Genomic DNA, 21,675 nt, shown 5'->3' on the forward strand with positions numbered 1-21,675 from the left:
CAAAATCAACATGGACTAAGAAAGAATTCCGAAAGGCAAAGATGGGAGTGAATGAGAACAAAAGCACTCAATTTTCTTGAGGGTAAAGAAATGCCAGGTAGAATCACAGAATCTGAGTCTTAAAGATTTTCCTCCTTCAGTTTCCTTGATTTAAGCAGTAGGGTTAGTATCTTCATAGATAATAAAGCAAAAAGTCTCAAGATCATTCAAATTGTGAATTAAAAGAGCTAAGGGAGGATGCAAGAGAGACAACACAGGGTAAGAAGATGATAAACCAAGGAGTGAAGCATTTCATCCAAATAGCCCACTTTGAAGATGTCAAAGTATAAAGGAACATCCTTTCTACTTGTCCTTCATGCCCCAGCCATTCTTTCTACTTCAGGATCATCCTTTGTCCATGGTTCACTGAAAACCCAGGATATATGATATATAGATGTGCCCAAGTCTCAAGCCAGGAGGAAAAAGTTTGATCACAAGCTTGTCAGAGTATCGTATGGGAGCCAAGACACTGCTGTTATGGTTGCAAAGTGGGTCCTGGCTTATCAGAACAGATAAAAGCCAGGCTGGAGCCTGAGCCCATCTGGCCAGCCACCTTCTTCAGGAGACTCCCTGTTCTTCTGTTAATACATCTATGGTTTGGAACCAGCCTCAGGTATAAGCCTCAAGCATAAGCCAACACCTACTGTTTCTACCACCTGAGAGTAACCTGCAAACTGAGATGGCTTTTCAAGGGACCACAGTTTGGCAGAAAAGTAACAGTGTCCTGTGGGATTATCCCTTCCCTTTTTCATTGATGATCGGATCAATACCATTATAACACAGGGATAAATGACAATTATACCCAATAATGAACTTCATTCAAGAAAAAAGGCAAAGACTTTAAAAGGAAAAGAAAGCAATAGAACTTTCCAGTTAAAGAATGCTTCACCATCAGACTATTAATTAAAACCCTGCTTCCTTGGTGGCTCAGACAGTAAAACATCTGCCTGCATTGTGGGAAACTGTGTTCGATCCCTGGGTCAGGAAGATCCCCTGGACAAGGAAATGGCAACCCACTCCAGTACTCTTGCCTGGAAAATTCCATGGATGGAGGAGTCTGGTGGGCTACAGTCCATGGGGCTGCAAAGAGTCGGACACAACTGAGCGACTTCACTTTCTTTCTTTCTTTTTGCAGTGGGTTATATTAACTCTAAAGCAGTCATCTTGAATGCCTACATGTGATTTCTAAATAACATAAATTAAGTAAACAGAAAGAATCTATTGCTGTCTTTCATCCCTTCTACTATGAAAATAAGCACTAGTGATACATGGCACATAATGATGAATGAAAGGATGGATGGACAAATGAGTGAGATGGGGAGGGGAAGAGTGGTAGGGAAATAGACCATAAAAGTTAAGTAGCACTGTGTGTGTGTTAGATGCTCAGTCATGTCTGACTCTTAGCAAACCCGTGGACTGTAGCCCACTAGGCTACATGGAATCTCCGGGAATTCTGTCCATGGAATTCTCCAGGCAAGAATACTGCAGTGGGTAGCCATTCCCTTCTCCAGGGAATCTTCCCAACCCAGGGATGAATCCTAGGGTTCTTGCATTGCAGGTGGATTCTTTACTGTCTGAGCCACCAGGGAAGCACTGCTGAGATGAAATAATTCCTCTTGTCCTTGCCTAAGACAGTGATGCAAGTGCGGAGTCAAAGAGGGAAGGCAGAGGAGTTGTGCTTGCACAAGTTTTTGCGTGTTTGGAATTTCCTATACTCGAGCCAAAATTGAATTCGTTCAAGGACTTATTGCTAAAGGTGGAAACCAGTTGAGTATTTTATAGTGAATGTTATGTTCCCTATTCATCCCCTCAATGCTTTCTTGAATGTAGGCAGAGTATTCATAATAATTTAAAAGCCCTCTGTTTCAACTGTTTCTTTTAGGGGAAATTGATGATTGTGTGTAAAACTAAAAGGAATATGTAAGGACTCCTGATCCTTAAATTGTTGAAAAATATTTTTACTGAGTACCCATGATATGTAAACCTCTGTACATGAAGGAGAATGATAAAGATAGGAGAGGCAATACTACATAGTGGTTAAGAGCGCAGAATCTAGAATCAGACTGCCTGGTTTCAGACCCTGGCTATCTCACTTAACAGCTGCATGTCCTTGGGAAAATAATGCAATTTACCTGTACCTCAGATTCCTCATCTGCCAAATGGGAGTAATAATTGAATCTACCTCATAAGAGTTGTGAGAATTTATGGAGATTGTGTGTATGTGTACAAATATAAATTATAGTATTTAAAATGGTACCTGGCAAATAGTAAGCACTATTAAAGTTTTAGTTGATATTATTTTTCTTAGTTTTTAAAATTAGAGCCATCTGAAAAAGAAATAGGTCTCACCAAGTGGAAGTGAGTCCCCTATCACCAAAAACTTCAAGCTTAAGCTTACCAACACTTTCCAGTGGTGTGGTAGTGTCTTTCAAGCACATGATAAGAGAAAGAGAATTCAGTGACCTAAGACCCCTTCCAACCCAGAGAACCCCAGTTCTATGAATTATTCCAACTTCAGTGGAAGCTCGACTGTCCTGTATGAGGAACTGTTAACTTTTATTCTGAGGTTGTAGAAAAGAACTTTCAGAAAACCACCATTTTTCTCAACCAGTTAAAATCAAATGTAATATGTGTTTTCATTTCACAGTGCCTGAGGAAAATTTAATTGTAGCATGAACTCCAGCCCTTACTAGTTTAAAGTAAAATTGCCAAAATAAATAAAAATGTGGGATATTTCCGGGCTCACACAGCTTCCGGGACATTTCAGTTTCTAGGGCTGCCGATTCAGTGCCTCTCACAAGCATTTGATCTTCTTTCAAACATCTCTTGAAAACAAACAAAACCTCATACAGCTTCTCGTGTGCGTGCTGTTAGGATGTAAGGGTGGAAAAGGAGGCAGAGAAAGCAGCTCTGGGAGAGCCCCTCCTCCCTTTCCCTTCCAACTCCTGACCCTCTCCCTCCCACCACTCACCGACAGGAAACAGTGTTTTCCTAACTAATAAGGCTTGCCATTTCTCAAGTCCACTTACACACCATGGAGGAAGATGAAGTCTGTTCTCTTTGCTTGCCTGTATGAAGGGAATAGGGCTTTGAGCAATGTTTATCAGACAACAGAGAGCTGACTTTTAATCCAGGACAAAACTGATAGTCTAGAGGTAAAGTGGAAGCCTTTTGCTGACAATGAAAAGATAAATCATTTACAGTGATCTGTGGTGACCTAAATGGGACGGAAATCTAAAACAGAGGGGGTATATGCATACATATAGCTGATTCACTTGGCTGTACAGTAGAAACTAACACATTATAAAGCAACTATACTCCAATAGAAAATAATTATAAAAAATAAAAATAAAGATAAATTGTTTTAAAAGAAGCAGAGTGCCTTTATGAGTTTTTAAATATCCACTATAGAATTCTCCAGTGATTGAAAGCCCAGCTCCTGAATCCTTTGAAAATCAGTGACAATATGTATTGGCCTAGGCAAGATAAGTCTATTTTTAAAGAAAGACCAGGCAAGGTTAGGATAAGTTTTTCAGTGGCCATTAAATTTCCAGATCTGCAAGGTCAAAATCAGTATTTTCATCCTCAGAGCTCTAACTGAAATCTGAGCACCATTCCCTGATACTCATCTACTTAGGACTCCTTCTTTAATGGGACTGCTTTAACCCCCTTAAGGGGGGCTTCCCTGGGGGCTCAGATGGTAAAGAATCTGCCTGCAATACAGGAGACCTAGGTTTGATCCCTGGGTCAGGAAGATCCCTTGGAGGAGGGCATGGCAACCCACTCCAGTATTCTTGCCTGAAGAATTCCATGGACAGAGGAGCTGGTGGGCGACAGTCCATGGGGTCACAAAGAGTCTGACGCAATTGAGTGACTAACACTTTCATACCCTTAGGGCCACCTTGTTTTTATCTTGCAACCAAAAGAGATGGTTTAGAAATATAGACTTACATTTAAACTCAAGTAGAGAGAAATGGAAATTGAGAACAGCAAGGAAATTATGAGAGATGTGGGACAATGGGCATATGAGCTCATGTCTGGTACTAATAGACAGCAGCAAAGAAACTTCTCACCACACTAGGAACTCAGTCATAGCTCAATGGGCTACTGCTCCATCAGTAATAAGAGCTAGAAAACATTTCCAAACATTCCCATCTATATTATTCACTGATGAGATTATAGTTTTAAGATCCATTTGGTCAGAAAACTAAGTCTTTTGAAAAAGTGAAGGTTTGATAGAAATAAGAATGCTGAAGGTCCAATCCAACTTTAATTCCAAATATCCTTGGTGGTAACTTACAATCTGTTGTTAACTACAGCAAATAGTTTTGGGAGAAAGAAGATTATTTTCTCTTCTTTACTTTGTGTGTGTGTGTGTGTGTGTGCGCGCACACAGTGGGATTCACATGCCAGAATTTCTTACAAAATTCTCTGTAAAATATATAAACATTCACATGGAGCTTTCTGTCTGGCCAGCTCCAAGAGGTCATGTAATCAAAGACCAGCCAGCTCTGCCATCCATGAAAATATGATGTGGTATTTTCACAGCTGTAGATGACAATTATGGCAAGACAAAAATTCTAAATGATTAGGAGTAAGACCATGGCAGGTTGCGGGTTAGATAAAGAATCCTATTGTAGACTTGAGAATATGTAATATTTATGTCACAGTCTGAGTGTGGCAAATTTGAATGATTCATGAGGCATTGGAGGACTAGAGAAAAGTGAAAAATATAAAAGGAATCAATAAATACATAGCATTATTTTGTCAGTATTGATTGACCAAGGCCACTACTGGATGCTCTGGTTTGTCTCTGTCAATAACGATACTTGTTTCCTTCTTCAAAGAACACTAGGATGCAAGTAAAAGTACTTTGGGCACAATTCTGATTTTTTTTAAACTGTATACACACATGAATTGTTCTTGCGCCGTTTTCTGTCTTGGAAAAGCACTGGCTGGCACCATGCGTGTTTACTTTTATATGCTGAAGACTCACGTCAATCTCAAACAGATGCAAATCACTTTAACTTGTCGTAGTGTTATTTTATTCATCCTAAAAGTTCAGAAAAGCCTTCCAAACTTGCAAAATTTCTCTCAATTCAGAGGAGGAAAATTCAGAACACAGTATTTGAATGTTCTGCCCAGATTTGTCACACACACAAAGCATGAGTGAAAGAGGGTAACACCCTTTCCTACTAATCTCTGAACTCATCACTATTGCATTGAAATGATACCAAAAGGTAACAACCCTGAGCCCCACATGGCCCCAGAACATTGGAATATAAATTACTGCATACATGAGTGTAAGGACTCCAACGTATGTTTTATGTCAGATGAAACAATGCTATTTTGGAGGCTAAAGAGAAAAAAATAATCAAATCCAGTTTTTAGGTAAAAATATGCTGAATCTTTAGCACATATCAGTGAAATTGCTAGAATCTGGTGTTTCACTTTTTTAAATACCACAGTGGTTGAACCTTTCAGCAATTCCAAAACCAACTCCCTCTGGGAAAGATAGTGTGCTTAAAGTGTAGTTGTTTTTGTTTTTGTTTTTTTTTAATTTAAAAATGTAACACAAACAGCTAACAAAACAGGCTGCCCATAAAATCAACAGCCTAAGCAGCCCTGGAGTATTTTACAACATCCTTCAAGACTATTAAAGGCAACATAAATAACTCTTGCCAGTAAGGGAAAATACCCTTCAGCTTTCTTTTCCCTTTCCTTTTTCTTTTTTCAGGCTTTTAAACCATTTTGGTAGTGATTTGTTACATCACAGACAAAAATACTTCAAACAGAGTCAGGTGGTATCCTTTGAAAAGTAAGGAATTGCCAAGACAGGATAATCTGTGAATAATTATAGGATAAACACATTCCCTAAACTGGGGGATTCCTAGGGATGGACCTGTCACTAGAAACAAGAGTTATGCATCTTCTAGTGCAGCAGTCAAGGGTGCCCTGGGCACCCAGTAAGTAACTATTACCCCCCCCCCCAGTCAGAGAAAGGGCAGTACTCAAGCATGGGGTGTGCTTTCCCAACAGGAACTATTTCTAAAAAGACAATAGTAATAGCTGTTATTTATTAGGCACATGCCCTGAGTTAAAGGCTGCCACAAATCACCTCCTTAATCTTCACTATTAGCCTGAAGGGTAAATGTTATAATTATGCCCCCTCCCACACTGTACAATTAGAAAACCTGGACTAAGGGGGCTAAATGTCTTGCCAAGGTCTTGCCCTAACAAGTGGTCAGACCAGAATCCAAACTCAAGATGGACTCCAGCATGTGAACTATGCACTGTGATCTCTCTTCATTTCTTCACTGATATTTACTGTACTGCAATCTGCCCGCTGTAAGTTCCAAGACAGGACAGGGGCTCTGTGCACAGCAAGAAGTAGGAAACCATGTAAGGCTTGCTGTCAACCTGAACTCTATTCCACCATTCCTGCAGGAGATGCAAATCAATTTAACAAGCTTTTCCTGGTTCGCCACTTTGCTCACACATCCAAGGAGGAGATAGAGGTGAAGGGACTATGCTACCTGCCCTCAAGGAGTTTACTTTTTAGTGGGAAAGCAAACACTTAAATAATTTATTCCACAACAAAGGCAGACCCAAAGTGGATTCTGACAGCACAGAAGCCAGGACAGCTCTTGCCATCAAGTTCACAAATGAGAGCTAAACCAAGGGCCCTTGAAACAGCTGGCTCTCTTGCACACAGCTACGGTAGGTAGATGTGTAAGGGTGATCACATGTAATCATCACAACATTATGAGGTGGGTGCTCTTACTCCCCCCTTTCATTTTACAGCAGGAAACTGAGAAGGCGAGGACAACGTAACAATTGCCAAAGGTCACACAGTTCTGTGTTGGAAGCTGGGATCCAAGCTAGGTATATAAATCCAGGTTCTCTGAGAAATGTATATGATACTGGGTTAAAGGAGCAAGGGTTTGATGAGGGGAAATACCCATGTGAAAAGCAATAGGAGAGGATCAGGGAAGCCTGAGCAAGCCAGCAGAATGCAAGTGCAAGTCTGACCTCAGTGAAACCGAGGAGGAGAGATGACTGGGGAGAAGCATCCTAGATGGCTGTACTGTCTAAAGAAAAGTCAGCAAAGCCACTGAGGAGTCCTTGAGCCAAAGATGGCCAATAAAGAAGTCTTGGGTTTCCCAGAAATTGGGTCTGCCCTGATGTCCCCACTACACTCTTGAGCTATGGGAGGGGGCTGTGGGGCCCATCTACCATGCATGGTCAGAGGAGACGATCATGTTGGAAAAAATGTCCTTTCCCACTCTAACCACATAAAAGATAGGGTGAAGTCATTTCCAGAAAAACATAAATAGAAAGGGGGCTGGGCAGACCAACACTGTGCCCAGACTGTTACACCTATCTCTTTGCTGAAGAGGCAGTTACTCTACCAGGAGCATACATCTCTTGAAAAGTATACCTTGTCCTTCGGTTTTAAAAGTCACATCCCAGAGCACTGAGTTGATCTCATGACATTCACTCTACTTGGCTCCCAGAGATGAAAGACTGACCTCACTCTCCTGGAATTCGGACTTATAATCCCCCGAAATAATGAGATATCAAAGTTGATATTAGGACATTTAAATCATCATCCAATATTTCACATTTCTCCAGGCTAAGCAAGCAAAATAGCCAGGGCAAATCCTTTTCAACAAATTGACATCTGGGCCATCTCTTCAATCATCCATTGCCTTTTTTTTTTTTTTTTTTTCTATTTTGCCCTTTTTAGGAGAAAGTCAATGCTGAGTTAGAACTTTAGGCTGTACAATAGGCTATTAACATTCCATGATGGGCAGTATTTTCCCAGCATTTTTTATGGGGTTCCAGGCTTTTCTTCGAGTTTATGTCATACAATTCTTAACTTGTTTGTAGTGGGTGGAGATGGAAACATAGTCTATTGAAAACATCAATGCTTCCTCCCTAAAATTTAAAGGGGCTATTATAATCCTTTTAGATTCTGCCTCTCAGGCAATGTCTTACAAAGATAGGCGGGGAGAAAATAAGGGCTTATCATATTCACATGGTTAGCTTTTGCTAAATGAATATTGTGCTACTAGACCTCCATTAATAGCATACAAATGGGACTCAGCTCACACTGGGATAAGGGAGGGTACCTACTTCCCTAGTTTACAGTCTTGCCTTACCTTCTAAACCAGCATCTGCCACCATCTGGGATCATGGGCAACTCATGACATGATCAATTACTGTTACTGGAAAGAGACTTGGGTTTTGCATCACCAGATACTGGTCTACCTCTTTGGGAGGCATCATGGTCGAGTATCTATCTGGTGAGCTCCAGGATCAGAAGTGACTGATACAAATCCCAAACATGGTCACATCTTCACTGTAAGAAATCAGGCACGTTGTTTTTTATTCATATTTCATGAAGGTAAACTGGCTAAGACAGTAGTACCCATCTCTGAGAGAACTATGAGAATTAAATAAGAAAATGTCTACAATTAGCACTTACAAGACAGTGACCAGCACATACACATGTTCAACTGGTGGAACTGTTATTCTTTTATGAAAATAATAGGTGGTTTTACTATTAGTTCTAGGTCTATCAGTTTGTTCCTATGTGACCTCAAGCAAGTCACTAAATCTTCAGGAGCCTTAGATCGTGAATGATACCAATGCAAACAACGTCATCTCCTGAGGTTGTTGGGAGGATTCATGGAGATTACTGTGTAAACTGTAAAATGTGTGCAAATTTTAATCCAGATAACTATTATTGCCATTGTCGTTAGCTCTCAGGGAACTTAAGTTTGTGGACAGTTTTCCATTGGAAAACTAAGAGCTAGGATCGCCAAGAGAAAAATGGGGGAATGTGAATGATCCCTTCATGGCATTTTCCAGCTTCCTATATATCTGTGTATGGCATACACTGTGTAATAATGTATATCACAAATTAACCCCTATCAAACCTATTCCCTCATGAGTCAGTTAACCCTTCCTTCAGAGGGTATGTTTCCTCAGTCAACCCCAGTGAGCTTGAGGACCAACTTTTTTTTTTTTTGGTAAATAATCTTACCTTCTCTGGTGTCAATAGGAAACAGTATTTACTCACTACTGTTTTCCTTTCAAAAATCTGTCTAGTTGCATAGTAGACACAGTTTTAGCTGGTTTGTTTGTCTTGGACAGGCTGTTGAAGTGAAAAGTTTTTGCTTGACTGAATGTGGGACAGTTTCATAACCCCTTCAAGAAGTGCACTGAAGGAGGGTGCCAGCTCCGACGGCTGCTTCTAGCAGGCCTCCACTTGCCACCCATTGTCAAGGGTGGCCCGCGTCATTAAATTAAAACAATGAGCAAAGCAACAGATGCAACTGAGACTAAATCCCTGAGTGCTTTTGTTTTGTCACTGTCATTGTCTGCAACAAAGAAGTCACATGTGAGAGCCTGGGAAGAGAGCCAAATGCAAACCAGACGACATCCCAGCTGGTTCTGAATGGCCTCCATCATACGCCTGTGTGCATGGGAACCATGCTACTTGGAGCAGTGTCAGCTTTATCAAGTGAGTTTCTGCCCAGGACTTTGCTGTGATGCAGAGACAGTCCCAGAAGAGAGTCCAGAAGATCCCTCCACTCAGACTTTACACCTTACACTTCTGCTTTGAGAGAAAAGAAAGAATCTCTGAATTGGGGAAAGGGATAAGATCTATATGATTGGCCAAACTAACCTCAGTTCTTTTTGCTACAGCGATCATGAATGTGAAGAGAGAGGTATAGAAGATACCTGAACTTTTTATCTGGAAACCTGTGATTAATTTGGCTTGAGAAGAAGACTGGAGATTAAATACCTCATGTGCTTTCTTGTTGCTTGTAACCATTTCATTCTGGAGTGTTTCCTTAGAATGGGCTTTATTCAGATTCTTTAAAATCCTTTTTCTAAGCTGTCATACCTTGTAAACAGAAAAAGAGGTTAAAACCCAAATTAGGGTATTTTTAGTCCTGTTAACTTGGTTACTAGTTTGATAGAGCAATAGTGTCCTTAATAATAGTGATTAAGGGGGTTTGATGAGCCATATACCATCAGCAGGGTCTATTGAGAACTGAACAGAAATGTTTCAAAGAGTTTGGGACAATAGTATGTCTACTCTGTAGCTGCATATGTCTTTCTTCCATTTTCCAGAGAACTCCTTTAAGAAGCAGAATAAGGTGTAAGGTTAGAAATAAAAACTTTACCGGTAGCTTAACAGCTGATGCTTTGTAGAGCAACAAATGCATGTCTAGTGAACCTGGTAAAAGTTGTATGATATTAGAGGGGAAAGTGCCAGGATTGTAAACAGATAGCATCTCAAGCTCTCCTACATGAATGCCCATTTTCTTCCCACAAAGATTTTTTCAGTGGCCACTGAGCTAGATATTTTAATAAACATTTTTACACAATGATGTCATCCTCCTTCTTTTCAGGAGGTATAAGATATTTTCACCATCAACGTGCAAAGTACTAACTTGCTTTTATAAAGGACTTGTTGATCACTCTAATGTTCCAGGTAGAGCTGAAAATATGTGTAAGAAAAATGATCAAATCCCTATGGGTCTGAGTCAATAGGTATCATTTCCAGGGATTAGTAGTTGACTCTGCCCCAGCTTCTCACCCTCTCTAGTTCTCAGGTCTGAGTGGTCTGCAAGCTCCCTCACAATGGTCTTTAAACATCTTACAGTGATTGTGAGAGTGATCATTTCCTTAGCCAGAAGGAAGGATTTGGAGATTCCAGTGCCCGTGATGAGAACCCTTGGTTTTGGTCTGGATGGAAAATGTTCCTGGGAAAAAGGAATCCTTAAACCTCATTCTGTACCAATAATTATCCATTACATCCTTCTCTAAGGGCCTCCTGACTAGAAGGAAAATCAAGAGAAGCAGCACCTGATGTTTCTGCATGTATATGTCATTTCCTTCTGGATTTTATTTTACAGCTTATTTGTCTAAATAAATGTTGGTATTTAAGTAGGTTCAAGGATAAAATAATAATTACAGAAGAAGTATAATGACTTGATCCTGCACATTATCAGAGGGTTCATTATATTCATTCAATAGGTATTTATTGAGCACCTGAAATGTTTTGGGCATTGCTGTAGACATGGAGCTGTAACAGTGAGCAGAGACATGTCCCTATTATTATAGGGCTTCTATTCTAAGCAAAACTCAGTATTCCTTGGATAACAGAACTGGTTGTTGATGGGTGAATGGTAGCATCAAAACAAGGAACCCAGGATGTTTAATCCAAGAATAGTTCCTTTCCAATAAAGATTGAATAATAATAGTAAATAACAATTGGTAATACTTAGGTAGTGTTCACGGTGTTCCAGGCCTATTATAAGTGATTTTATATCCTAATTTTTTAATCCTTAATCCTAAAAGGTAGAAACTATTATTATCCCAGTTTATGGATGAAATTGAGACACAGGAGATTGTCACTTACACAAGTTCATATGGCTAGAAAACAGAAGAACCAGGATTTGAGCACAGCTCAGAATGTCTGTGATTTTGTAGATTCCAATCAGCTACAAAACTTCCCAATCTTCTACTTCAAAACCTCTGCCTCTCTCCAGAGGAGAAAAAGAAAAAAATGAAAAGTTATCTCCTTTTTACAGAAACTAAAACAGAACCAAAAGCAATAAAACAATGGAGGATGATCCCAGGATGTGATTTTTTTTTTTTTTCCACTAGGAAAAAGACGTTCCAAGCCAGAAGACTGGATTTTAAAGGATCCCCTTCCTATCAAGGAACCTGTGATAGTGGCAGATGAATAAACACATATTTTTGTGTGATTACAAAGCAATTTGTGGTCCCCATGCCATCAAGGGAAAATAGAAGTAGCTTTAGTGAGGTTTGTCTAAATTAAAAACTCATGGTCATCCACTTGTTTATGTCTTTCTCAGAAAACCCTGGCCCAAGTTGTCTATTAAACTGACTGGTGAGACATAAGGTATGAAGATTGAGATCCAATGTTAGAAAGAGATGGGTTGGATACATAAAAATTCATCAAATTAATGTCACTTTTTCTCGCTTATTTTTAGGAAGTACATTTGAAGAACACAAGTAGAGGGAGTGCAGGAAACAAGAACTACAGAATGTAGGAAGACCTTCCTAAAGAGTGAAGAATGACATGCCACCGGCAGGATCCTTCGCTCTGCACGAGTTACCTGTTAAACACCAGAAGACCTACCAAAAATAAGTTTGATAACATTTCAAAAGATGGGCATTTCCCCCAATGAAATAAGTAAACATTCCAACATTGTCTTTAGGAGTGATTGTTCAAAGCTTTGCACCTTGCAAAAATGACCCTGGAGTTGGTAGATTGCTGTTGATCCTTTATCAATAATGTTCTATAGAGAAAATATATATATAGATCTTAGTCCCTGCCTCTCAAGAGCCACAAATGCATGGGTGTTGTATAGATCCAGTTGCACTAAATTTATCTCTGAATCTTGGCTGCTAGAGACATTCATTCAGCAGGCTTGTCTAAGTGGTTTATTAATTTTTTTATTTGCACTTCTTTCTACGCAACACAGGCTGTTTGTTTTACAGTGTCTGATAATCTTGTTCCTCTATCCCACTCCCTTCTCCATCACCTTTATATTTGCTGAATTTGGCCTCCTAAACAGCAGCAGCAAGCAGTTAAGTAGCACACCAGTTTTTAACCCACAAGATTCCATCTGTGGCATTTGTACCAAATATAAGTTGGATGCATTTATTTTAGACACAAAGCTTTATTTTTTCCACATCTTGCTAAAAGATGCAAGTAGTTACAACTTTGAGGCCAATCATTTTAGGTGTATGTTTTAAGCATAGAAAGTCTCAAACTCTGAATGGTTCCTTCAAGAGATGAGTTAGTGTGTGACCTGATCAGTACTTCTCTCTTTTTATTTCTTCCATATAGAGCACTATGTAAATTTAGCATATCAATAATACAAGATATATCAAACAGTATGTAAAACTCTGTTTTTTAGTACAATGGTGCTATTTTGTAGTTTGTTATATGAAAGAGTCTGGCCAAAACGGTAAAAGGTGAAAGCAAAACTAAAGAGGGAGCCTGGAGCCAAAGGTGACACAGAGGGGAAGGGTACTCAAAACTCAAACATTTGGGAAAGAAAAGCTCCCCAATTATGCCTTCCAAGAAAAATAAGACACAAAGTCCACTGATACAAATTTGTTTGGCGAGTCCAGAGAGGAGTAGAAAAAAGCAGAAGGCTAGGAATTTAATAATCCTGGTTTCTTATTCTCGCTGAAGAAACAAACATCTGACGACTCTGCCACGGACTCACCACTGTGTGACCTTGGGCAAGTCACTTCACCTCTCTGTGCCTCAGTTTCCTCATCTGCAAAATGGGGGCAATATGTAATCTACCTACCTCACAGGGGTGGTATGAGGATTAAAAAGATAAAGCTCCAGATTTTTATCCTGAGTTGCTATGAGGGCATCAAGATCAGAGCCCTTGAGTTGCTAGGATGCAAAGAATTCTATAAACAACCCATTCACAGTATAGCTAGAAAATTGATAAGCTGAATGCTCTTGACATGCCAGTTCTTGTCAGTGAGGCTATCCAACTAACTATCTGTTAAAAGCTAACAGTTCAATCTCTTTTAAAACACTTTTCAAAATAACTTAGAAACATTTGAATCTACAATTTGATTTTGAATTCTGCATTTGGATTTATAAATATAAAGTGAAAGAGGAGAAAGGAAAAGAAAGGAGAAAAACAAAGATTTCTACAAGTGAAAGGATGGTTACTCCTTTTGTTAGCACGTTCTGACTCTTCCAGGCATTTACTAATAATCGAATAATTTGTTGTTGTTTAGTCGCTCAATCAGTTCTACTCTTTAGCGACCCCATGGACCACAGCCCACCAGGCTTCTCTGTCCATGGGATTTCCCAGGCAAGAATACTGGAGTGGGTTTGCCACTACCTCCTCCAGGGGATCTTCCCAACCCAGGGATCGAACCCACATCTTCTGCTTGGCAGGCAGATTCTTTACCACAGAGCCACCTGGGAAACCAAATCTAATAATACTTATTTTAATATCATAAATGAGACTATTCACTTTGAAAGCCACAGTTATTTCCTCTCTTTAAGCCCAAGATTTCAAATCCTGAAATAATAACTAATAAAAAGTCACAAATTTACTTTCCTGAATATATTTTGTTCTATCCTTGGAAGTATATCCATAAACATATATTTTTAAATTTTTTTGACAAAAATATGCTTAACTAGTGTTGCAAATTGAGAGGCAAAAGTTCCTTTCACAGCTAGAAATTTTCTAGCTCATAACTCATGTCTGCTTAGAAGAGTGGCTTCTAGTCCTCCATGGATGTATCTTATCCATTCAGTTGAAAATTGGTATCAAGAAAACCCAATGATAAGAACAAGTCCATGCTGACCTAGAAAAATATTTCCTGTCTATATATCAAGGTTTTCTTACTAAAACAACAAATCATTCATCATTCATATCTTTTTATCTGCCTTAGAATTTTTTGGTAAAAAGCAAGCAGACTTGATTATTTCATGTAAATTATATCCCTTTTATTCTTGGAGAGTGTTCATGCAAAACAAAAATAGCATCTTTAGTTTTCATCCCTCTGGTTCACCTCAAGGTTCAGAGGCCAGAAAAAAACAGATTTCTTGTATCTCCAAACTTATGCAAAACGAGGCCTCTTTAATGGATGTCCCTTTCAGCCAACCGGTATTTTAACATCAGTCCACAGTGTTATTTGAATTCAGCACCTCCAGCATGCTGAGCTGTGTTCTGATCACTGTGGACAATGTAAAAGAAACCATAGGTGGTTTTGCTCTTCATCTGTTTTCTAGACATATGGGTTCTGTGGGTTGAGATAATGGATCCATTTTCCCAAAATGGCACTTTTGATTTTTATTTCTTATTCCTAATGTATATCTTTTAAAATTACTGGCTACCAATAACATGTTACATGCAACCTTCTACAGACTTATATGTTTCCAGACATAGGTGAATATGTTAATTCTAAGAGTGTCTTTTGACTTATTTGATTCACTAATAATTCTATTCATAACCAAAAATATCCCAGTGAGGAAAGTTTAAATATGGAAAGCCATATTACTTTTCTTAATTTTTTCTAACACATAGTCCTATTCAACTGTATCATAAATCAGCTAATTAAAAATTAGCTAATTATGCTAACCCTCTATCTTATTTTCAAATGATTTAAAACTAGAAGTCAAATTGCTGTCAACTCCAAAAGCCAGCTGATCACTATATAGTACAGCAGAATGACCCAGTATTGACAGAAGGAAGCACATAAAATCTTACAACTCAATTTGTAAGCTTTACTTTAGAATTTTAAGATGAGGCAATATCAAGATATTTACAAAAGAACTATAAATACGTGTAAGAGTGAGCTTCCAATTTATGGGTTGATTTCCAGTTTAATTGACAACACTGAATACCTAGGTCAAATGTCCACTCCCAATTCCTCAAATAGTATAATTGTATTATTAGAACATTTTAAAATGAGGAAGACCCACTAAAAAAGTGAAAGCATCTTTCCATCAGAATCCACTCATTTAGAGATAAGGAAAAACTCTCCCAATACTCACCCTACTCACACACACACACACACACACACACTCATCCTAAGAGTCCAATGGAATATTGAGGAGAAATCACTTCCTTGAAAAATCTTTGGGAAAAAAAAAAAAAAGCCTGGTGTCCCTTGAGGATCCTTCCCCTCCTTGGAATGTCAATGTTTGTGTAGATGAAACCATCTCATGCACTGTGGCTTCAGGGTTTCTGTTACTAGTTTATGCACTTGGGAGAATGCTTTAAAATGGAAGATGTAGCACATTTTGCTTTCCCATTTATTGTTTGGCCAGCTATGCCAATGTGGTGCTAATGTTTCTTTAAGAAAGTACTTGACTAAAAAAAAAAGAAAAAAAGAAAAAAAAGAAAGCATAGACATATTTTTTTAAAGTATGAAAACAACAATTCTATAGCTAGATGGCATAAGAAAATAGCATTAGGTCTAGTCACCACCACCTTTCAACTTTTTATCACTTGCAAGTAGTGTACTGTTCACCAAATTGTGAGTTTGGGGGTGCAAAGGCAGAAGATGAAAATTGTTTTAAGTTAGAAGGCTCCATTGTTTTGTTGGCTCTCAAACTCAACAAAATTAGCAATATATTATCCAATCTGAACACTTTGATTCAGGAGCATGGAGCATAAAAGGGAAAGAAAAAAGAAAAAAGACCTTATAGGCAAATGGCAGAATTGAAAAGATGATTGAGTTACTCATTGCTTTGTGTGTGTGTGTGTGTGTGTGTGTGTGCTCTCTGCTCTAAAACATACTCAGCAAGTGGAGAAAATAAAAACAAAGAGAAAAATGCATAGATTCACCTGCTAAAAATAGCTTCTGCCACATCCCCCTTGAGTAGTTATTTGGCGTCGACTGGTTTAATAGAAGATATTCTCCCTTTACCTAAACATCTCAAAGAGCAGTAGCTCTTATAAAAGCAATCACTGATCTCATTGGGAAGTGTTGGAAAGTATTTCCTTCTGAGATGGGGGTTATCTACTGATAAGGACAGAGAAGAATTTATGAGAAATCGTTGAAAGAGATGGCTAACAATCTGTGAAGATTTTTTTGTTTTTGTTTTTTACTTTATACAGTCTTTATGAATATCTTAATGTTCAAAAATGACTTGTTTTTTTCTTCTTTTTTTATATTGGAATAAGGGATGATAAGTTAAACCCACATAGACTGACTTTTTAAAACTATAGGCTAGATAGAAATGTATGTTTGACTTGTTGAAGCTATAATCAGACTATTTAAAAATGTGTTTGCTATTTTTAATCTTAAAAGATTGTACTAATTTATTAGAGACAGATCCTATTTGGCTCTCTTCATTAGAAAGAGCATTTCCCTTCAAATCACCTGGGCTTTCCCATCGATGCTTTTGAAAGAATAATCTGATTTATACATCATTATGGCATCATTTATTTTAAAATTTTAAAATAAAATAAGTGATTCTTCATGCCCCTCTCCTGCAATGCTCATAAACTCCAAAATCTGAAAGGGGCAAAAAACAAGAGAAAATTGTGTTGGTTCTTTGTTTTGGGTTTGTTTGTTTTTGATGCTAGTGTTTAATCCTATAGTAGATATTTGCTTATTGCTATGTTAATATTTTAAAAGACTTTTCTGTTAGGTATTAGAAACTGATACATAGATATCTTTTTTGTGTGATTTCTATTTAAAAAAAAAAAGGAGATGAGATGACTGTCTGAGCTTTAAGTGCGTGTGGTACAGGATAAAGATACAAATTTAAACAATCAAATCCTATCTGGAGCAATACTTTTTGTAGAGAACCTCTCATAGATGAGACAGAGGCCCAGGGGAGTTTTGAAACTCTTTTTTCCCTCTTAGTCCTTATTCATTTAGTATCTGTCTCAAAATTTTGTAGAGGACTGACCAAACTGAAACCCTGAAATGAAAGGGACCTCTTTCAAAATATACATTTCACCTGTTTTCTTAATTTATGAAGCCACATTGATCTTAAACATGGTCCCTATTTCTCCCCATTCTTCAACTGTCATTGATAAGGTCTTTCAAGAAAAAACCACTTAAAAAGAGAACACAAAATTTCGTATGTCACTGCCCAATTGAAATGTAAATTAAGATATAGTTTCTTCTATTTAACCCCTGCTGAATCTCACCTGTCACCTTCAAATGGCCTTCACTGTCCTTAGGATATGCCTTTTTTTTAAATTGCCCAGGCCTAAATGCACTGATGTAAAAGTAGGAAAAATGAAAGAAGAACTCAAAAATCCCTTCCAAACCACCCACTGGCCCTGCTCACTTACCCATAGCAAAATCACTACTGTTAATCCCTTAATCTGATTTTTTTGGATATTTATCTTGTACCTGCTGCTAAACACACTGCAGGAGGGACTCTGAAACCTCAAGCCACCTACTCACATCTCTTATCTGTGTCTGTGTATTATTAAAATGTCTATTCAAATATCAAAAACTTTCAAACATCATGCAGCTTGTATTCAGTTTATACAAAGGCCCCAAGTACTATGTCTGATCTCTTTTTGCTGAAAGAGCTAATGAAGCTGAAACCTGGGATTACTTCATGTGTTTTGCTTCATTTGTTTTTATCACATTTATAGGCCAAGTGTGATAAGGAAACTTATAGACACTGAATTAATCTTCCCTGCTACTCTGAAACCAGAAAATGATTGGTTATTATTCATTATATCTGTCTTAGTTCAAAACATATTTTTTATTAAATTAACTCTGTATTTGAAATTATTATTCAATTCATTTATGGCAGAGGAATATCGATCCTAATGACTTCTAAAAATGTAACTAACTGAATCATTATCTGACATTTACTGTTTAATAAGCATATTTTGAAAATGTATGGCTAGAGCGTCATAATAAAATGATATATCTTTCTTTAGTAATTACATTAAAATTAATCATGTTTGATTAATTAGTTCTTTTGGACAATGTTGGTGTAATGTGTCATTCCTTAAGAACTATATTGTAATGTAGCGTTTTTATTAAGATCATTGCAGCAAATAAAACATGAAAACTTACCCAGAAAATAAAACTAATCATACACCCAGAATGGAGCTATCTTACAAAATTTACAGGTTATATTTAAAAATAAATGTTTCAAAGAACTTGTACAAACTATGTCAGAGATGTATGAATTGTACGATAGATGCATTAACAATAAAGCAGTTTAAGTAAGCCATCCCACTCACTGGAATCCAACAGTGAGTTACAAATACCAAGCATTTGGGGAAAACTTCTCTATCACGCAGGGTACATAATATACAAGCAGCATTTAATACACTCCCATATGGAGAGATGTTATAAGAATGTGATCTCTCAACACTGAATTTTTGTTTCAATAAATCTCATTCTTCACTGAATAGACGCTGTGAATATCAAGCTCACAGTAGCATTTGTGGAAGCACCAGGTGGAAATTAGTATTGATAATTTCCTTCTTGTTGTTTGAAAGCATCTCATTCTGTTTTCCTTTACTTAAACCCTCCATGAATTATTGGGAAATTTACCTAAATGTAAAAAAGGCTCACAAGTTTTACACTTGATTTTAAGAAACTAATAATATTACTAAAGTTTCCTGTATCATTTTCCCACATGGGGCTCACCTTTACACCCAATTTCATTCACTCAGAGTCTCCATGGTTCTTCCTAGGACCAAAGCGAAGACTAAACTTCCTCATTCTGCTTGTGCTCAGAACTGTGCCTCCTGTGACCATAAGCGTCTAAGTGCATTGTGTACAGCATGTGACGTGTGTGGCTCATCTGGGTACAGCCTTTTCATTAGAAGTTTTGTGGATGGTGAAGTAAGAGGGCAGAAAGACGTCAAACCTAACTGTCATCTTAGTAAGTTCCCTTCCTCTCTTCTGCAAACTCTCTCAGAAATTACTTCCTTTCCAACCCTTCATCTTCTCCCCTTGAAAGAACTTGCAAGAAAATTCTACTACAGTTCTCCACCACAGCTTTGCCCGTAGTGGGAACTGGGGCAGGCCAGCTCACCTTTTATCACTGCATATGCCCCAAAGTTGTTTCTTTCCTCAACAAAAGAGCAATTCTGTCCCCAAAGAATTGTCTTCTTTCAAGATCATCAAGGTCAAATTATAGTCTCTTTTTAAAAATTATATTTTTCCTTCCTATAAGATCTGTGTGAGTGATAAATTATCACCACCCCAACAATGGTTAATATTTTCTGAGCACTAACTATGGATCAGTCACTACACTAAGTAGTTCACCTATATTTTATCATTAGTCTTTATAAAAACCCTATGAGTCTGGCACTATTATGAGCCCTATTATACACACGAGGAAATGGAGGTTCAAAGACATTATTTAACTTGCTGAAAGTCAGAGACAGGCAGAGCAGCCTCGAAGCTGGGTTTGAAGACCTCAAAACATGTGCTTTCACTACTTCATCATTCATGCCCCAATCCAGATGCAAAGACAATTCTATACACTGATGCATTTTTGTTCATATTTGGTTTTATGAGGCAGAAATAGAGCTAATTGGATGTTTGAGAGATAAACTATTTTTGAATATGAACTTAAGATGAATCAGCATTTCTGCTCAATAATCAATATATCTAACCGGGCTTTTAACCTTTACGGCCATTCCTCTACAGTCCACGTCCCAGTGTCGTTTTGTGATAGCCCTTCCCATCATGCATGTAATACCCAAGGGTAAATCAGTCTCAGCCAGGAAAGGTATGTCTTGAGTCCTTACATAATTCAGAAATAAACTCTTTCTAAAAAAGTAAAACCAGAAACTGATCACAAAGAATCTTGCCAAGAGCTCCGGCAACAATACACCTATTGTTCTCGTGACAGATTGTCAAAGTCAGTGAGGTCTCAAGAAACATGGTTGAAGCAAGGCTTCCACAGACAAAAATATGGACTCCCAGAGTCCATGTTCCTAGTTTCTATATCCCTGGCCTTCTAAAAGGCCTTGGTTATCCCACTCTAGGGATTCCCAGTGGGTATAGTTCTAGCCCTAGATGGCATTTGGGAAATGTTGAGGGACATTTGGGGTTGTCAATCACAGTGATTAGGGGGTATTATGGATATTTATTGGGCAGAGGTTAGAGTTCCAGACACTTCATGCAGATGATAAACCTGTTTATAATTACCTAAGCATGATTTTAACATAAATTGAATTTTCCAGGAATGCTACCATTGTAAACTAAGTGGAAGGTGGTAACTTATTTCATTTGTAACTTTATCAAGCATTGTCCACTGTTCCAGAAAAAGCATCATTGATGGCAGTGCTAACTGTGCTATTTGAATCTCTTCATTCTCTACCTGTATCAGTCCTCTTACAGCTGTCATGTTCATAATTTTCCACATGGGGTGAATATCTGACCACTCACTATGTTTTCTAATAGAGTTGAGCCTTAGCATTTCTATTTTGCAGTGCATGTTATTTTGCTACAAACTGTTTTCACTCTACTTTATATTACAGTTCAGGCATCACTTTTATTTTTGTTGAACTTGTGTATGTATTATCTATGAATTTCATTTTGGGATATTAAAGAGTATATCATAAAAGTTTGCTATAAAAAGGGGAGCTTTGGGTATGATACGGCTGAATACAACAATTATGATCTTACCTGAGTCATGATGACAGATGGATGGCAGAGCCTTTGCCTTCTTCCCAGGGAGGCATTTAAAGTGTAGAGCTGAGCTGAAAGCTTGTATCTCCCTCACCTGTTTATGGATAGAGATAAACCTCTTTGGGATCCAATAAAGGATAATGGTTATGGTTAATACAACATCTGTTTTCTAAATGTTCTTTCCTTCACCCTGTGATGGGATGAGATGATTTGGAAAAGAATAAAGCAATCAGTGAAAACAGAAACATATGTAAATTGGATTTGAGACAATAGCAGCAATACATCAGAAGTAAAATTTGACCTTGGATTTCAAGCAAGGTCGGAAATGTGGCCTAGAAGGGAGGTTTCTCTTTATAATGGTTACTACCAGGTAAGTTAAGAGTAAGTAACTGTCCTATGACTTTCTAACTCTACTGCATTTATTGAAGTCAGTGGCTCCCACTAGTCCCCAAACTC

At 38.1% G+C, this 21,675-nt stretch overlaps 1 protein-coding gene across 10 annotated transcripts in view; it reads left to right on the forward strand.

Moving 5' to 3' along the window:
• The window catches only part of IGF1 (insulin like growth factor 1), an 80,990-nt gene extending 59,612 nt beyond the window's left edge, over positions 1-21,378 (forward strand). For 9 of the 10 annotated variants that reach the window (XM_027541960.1, XM_027541958.1, XM_027541963.1 and 6 more), the window contains one exon: positions 12,081-21,378. Coding sequence is in view for 5 of the 10 variants with exons in the window: in XM_027541966.1 (XP_027397767.1) it covers positions 12,081-12,140 (60 nt within the window). In the remaining 5 variants the exon portion in view is untranslated. Of the gene's footprint in view, positions 1-11,942; positions 11,960-12,080 lie in introns of those variants that run through there. The other variant, XM_027541959.1, reaches the window with a different exon arrangement.
• Positions 21,379-21,675: the final 297 nt, after the last annotated feature.

The sequence above is a fragment of the Bos indicus x Bos taurus genome, chromosome 5 (genome assembly GCF_003369695.1).
Source record: "Bos indicus x Bos taurus breed Angus x Brahman F1 hybrid chromosome 5, Bos_hybrid_MaternalHap_v2.0, whole genome shotgun sequence".
NCBI classification, from domain to species: Eukaryota; Metazoa; Chordata; class Mammalia; order Artiodactyla; family Bovidae; genus Bos; species Bos indicus x Bos taurus.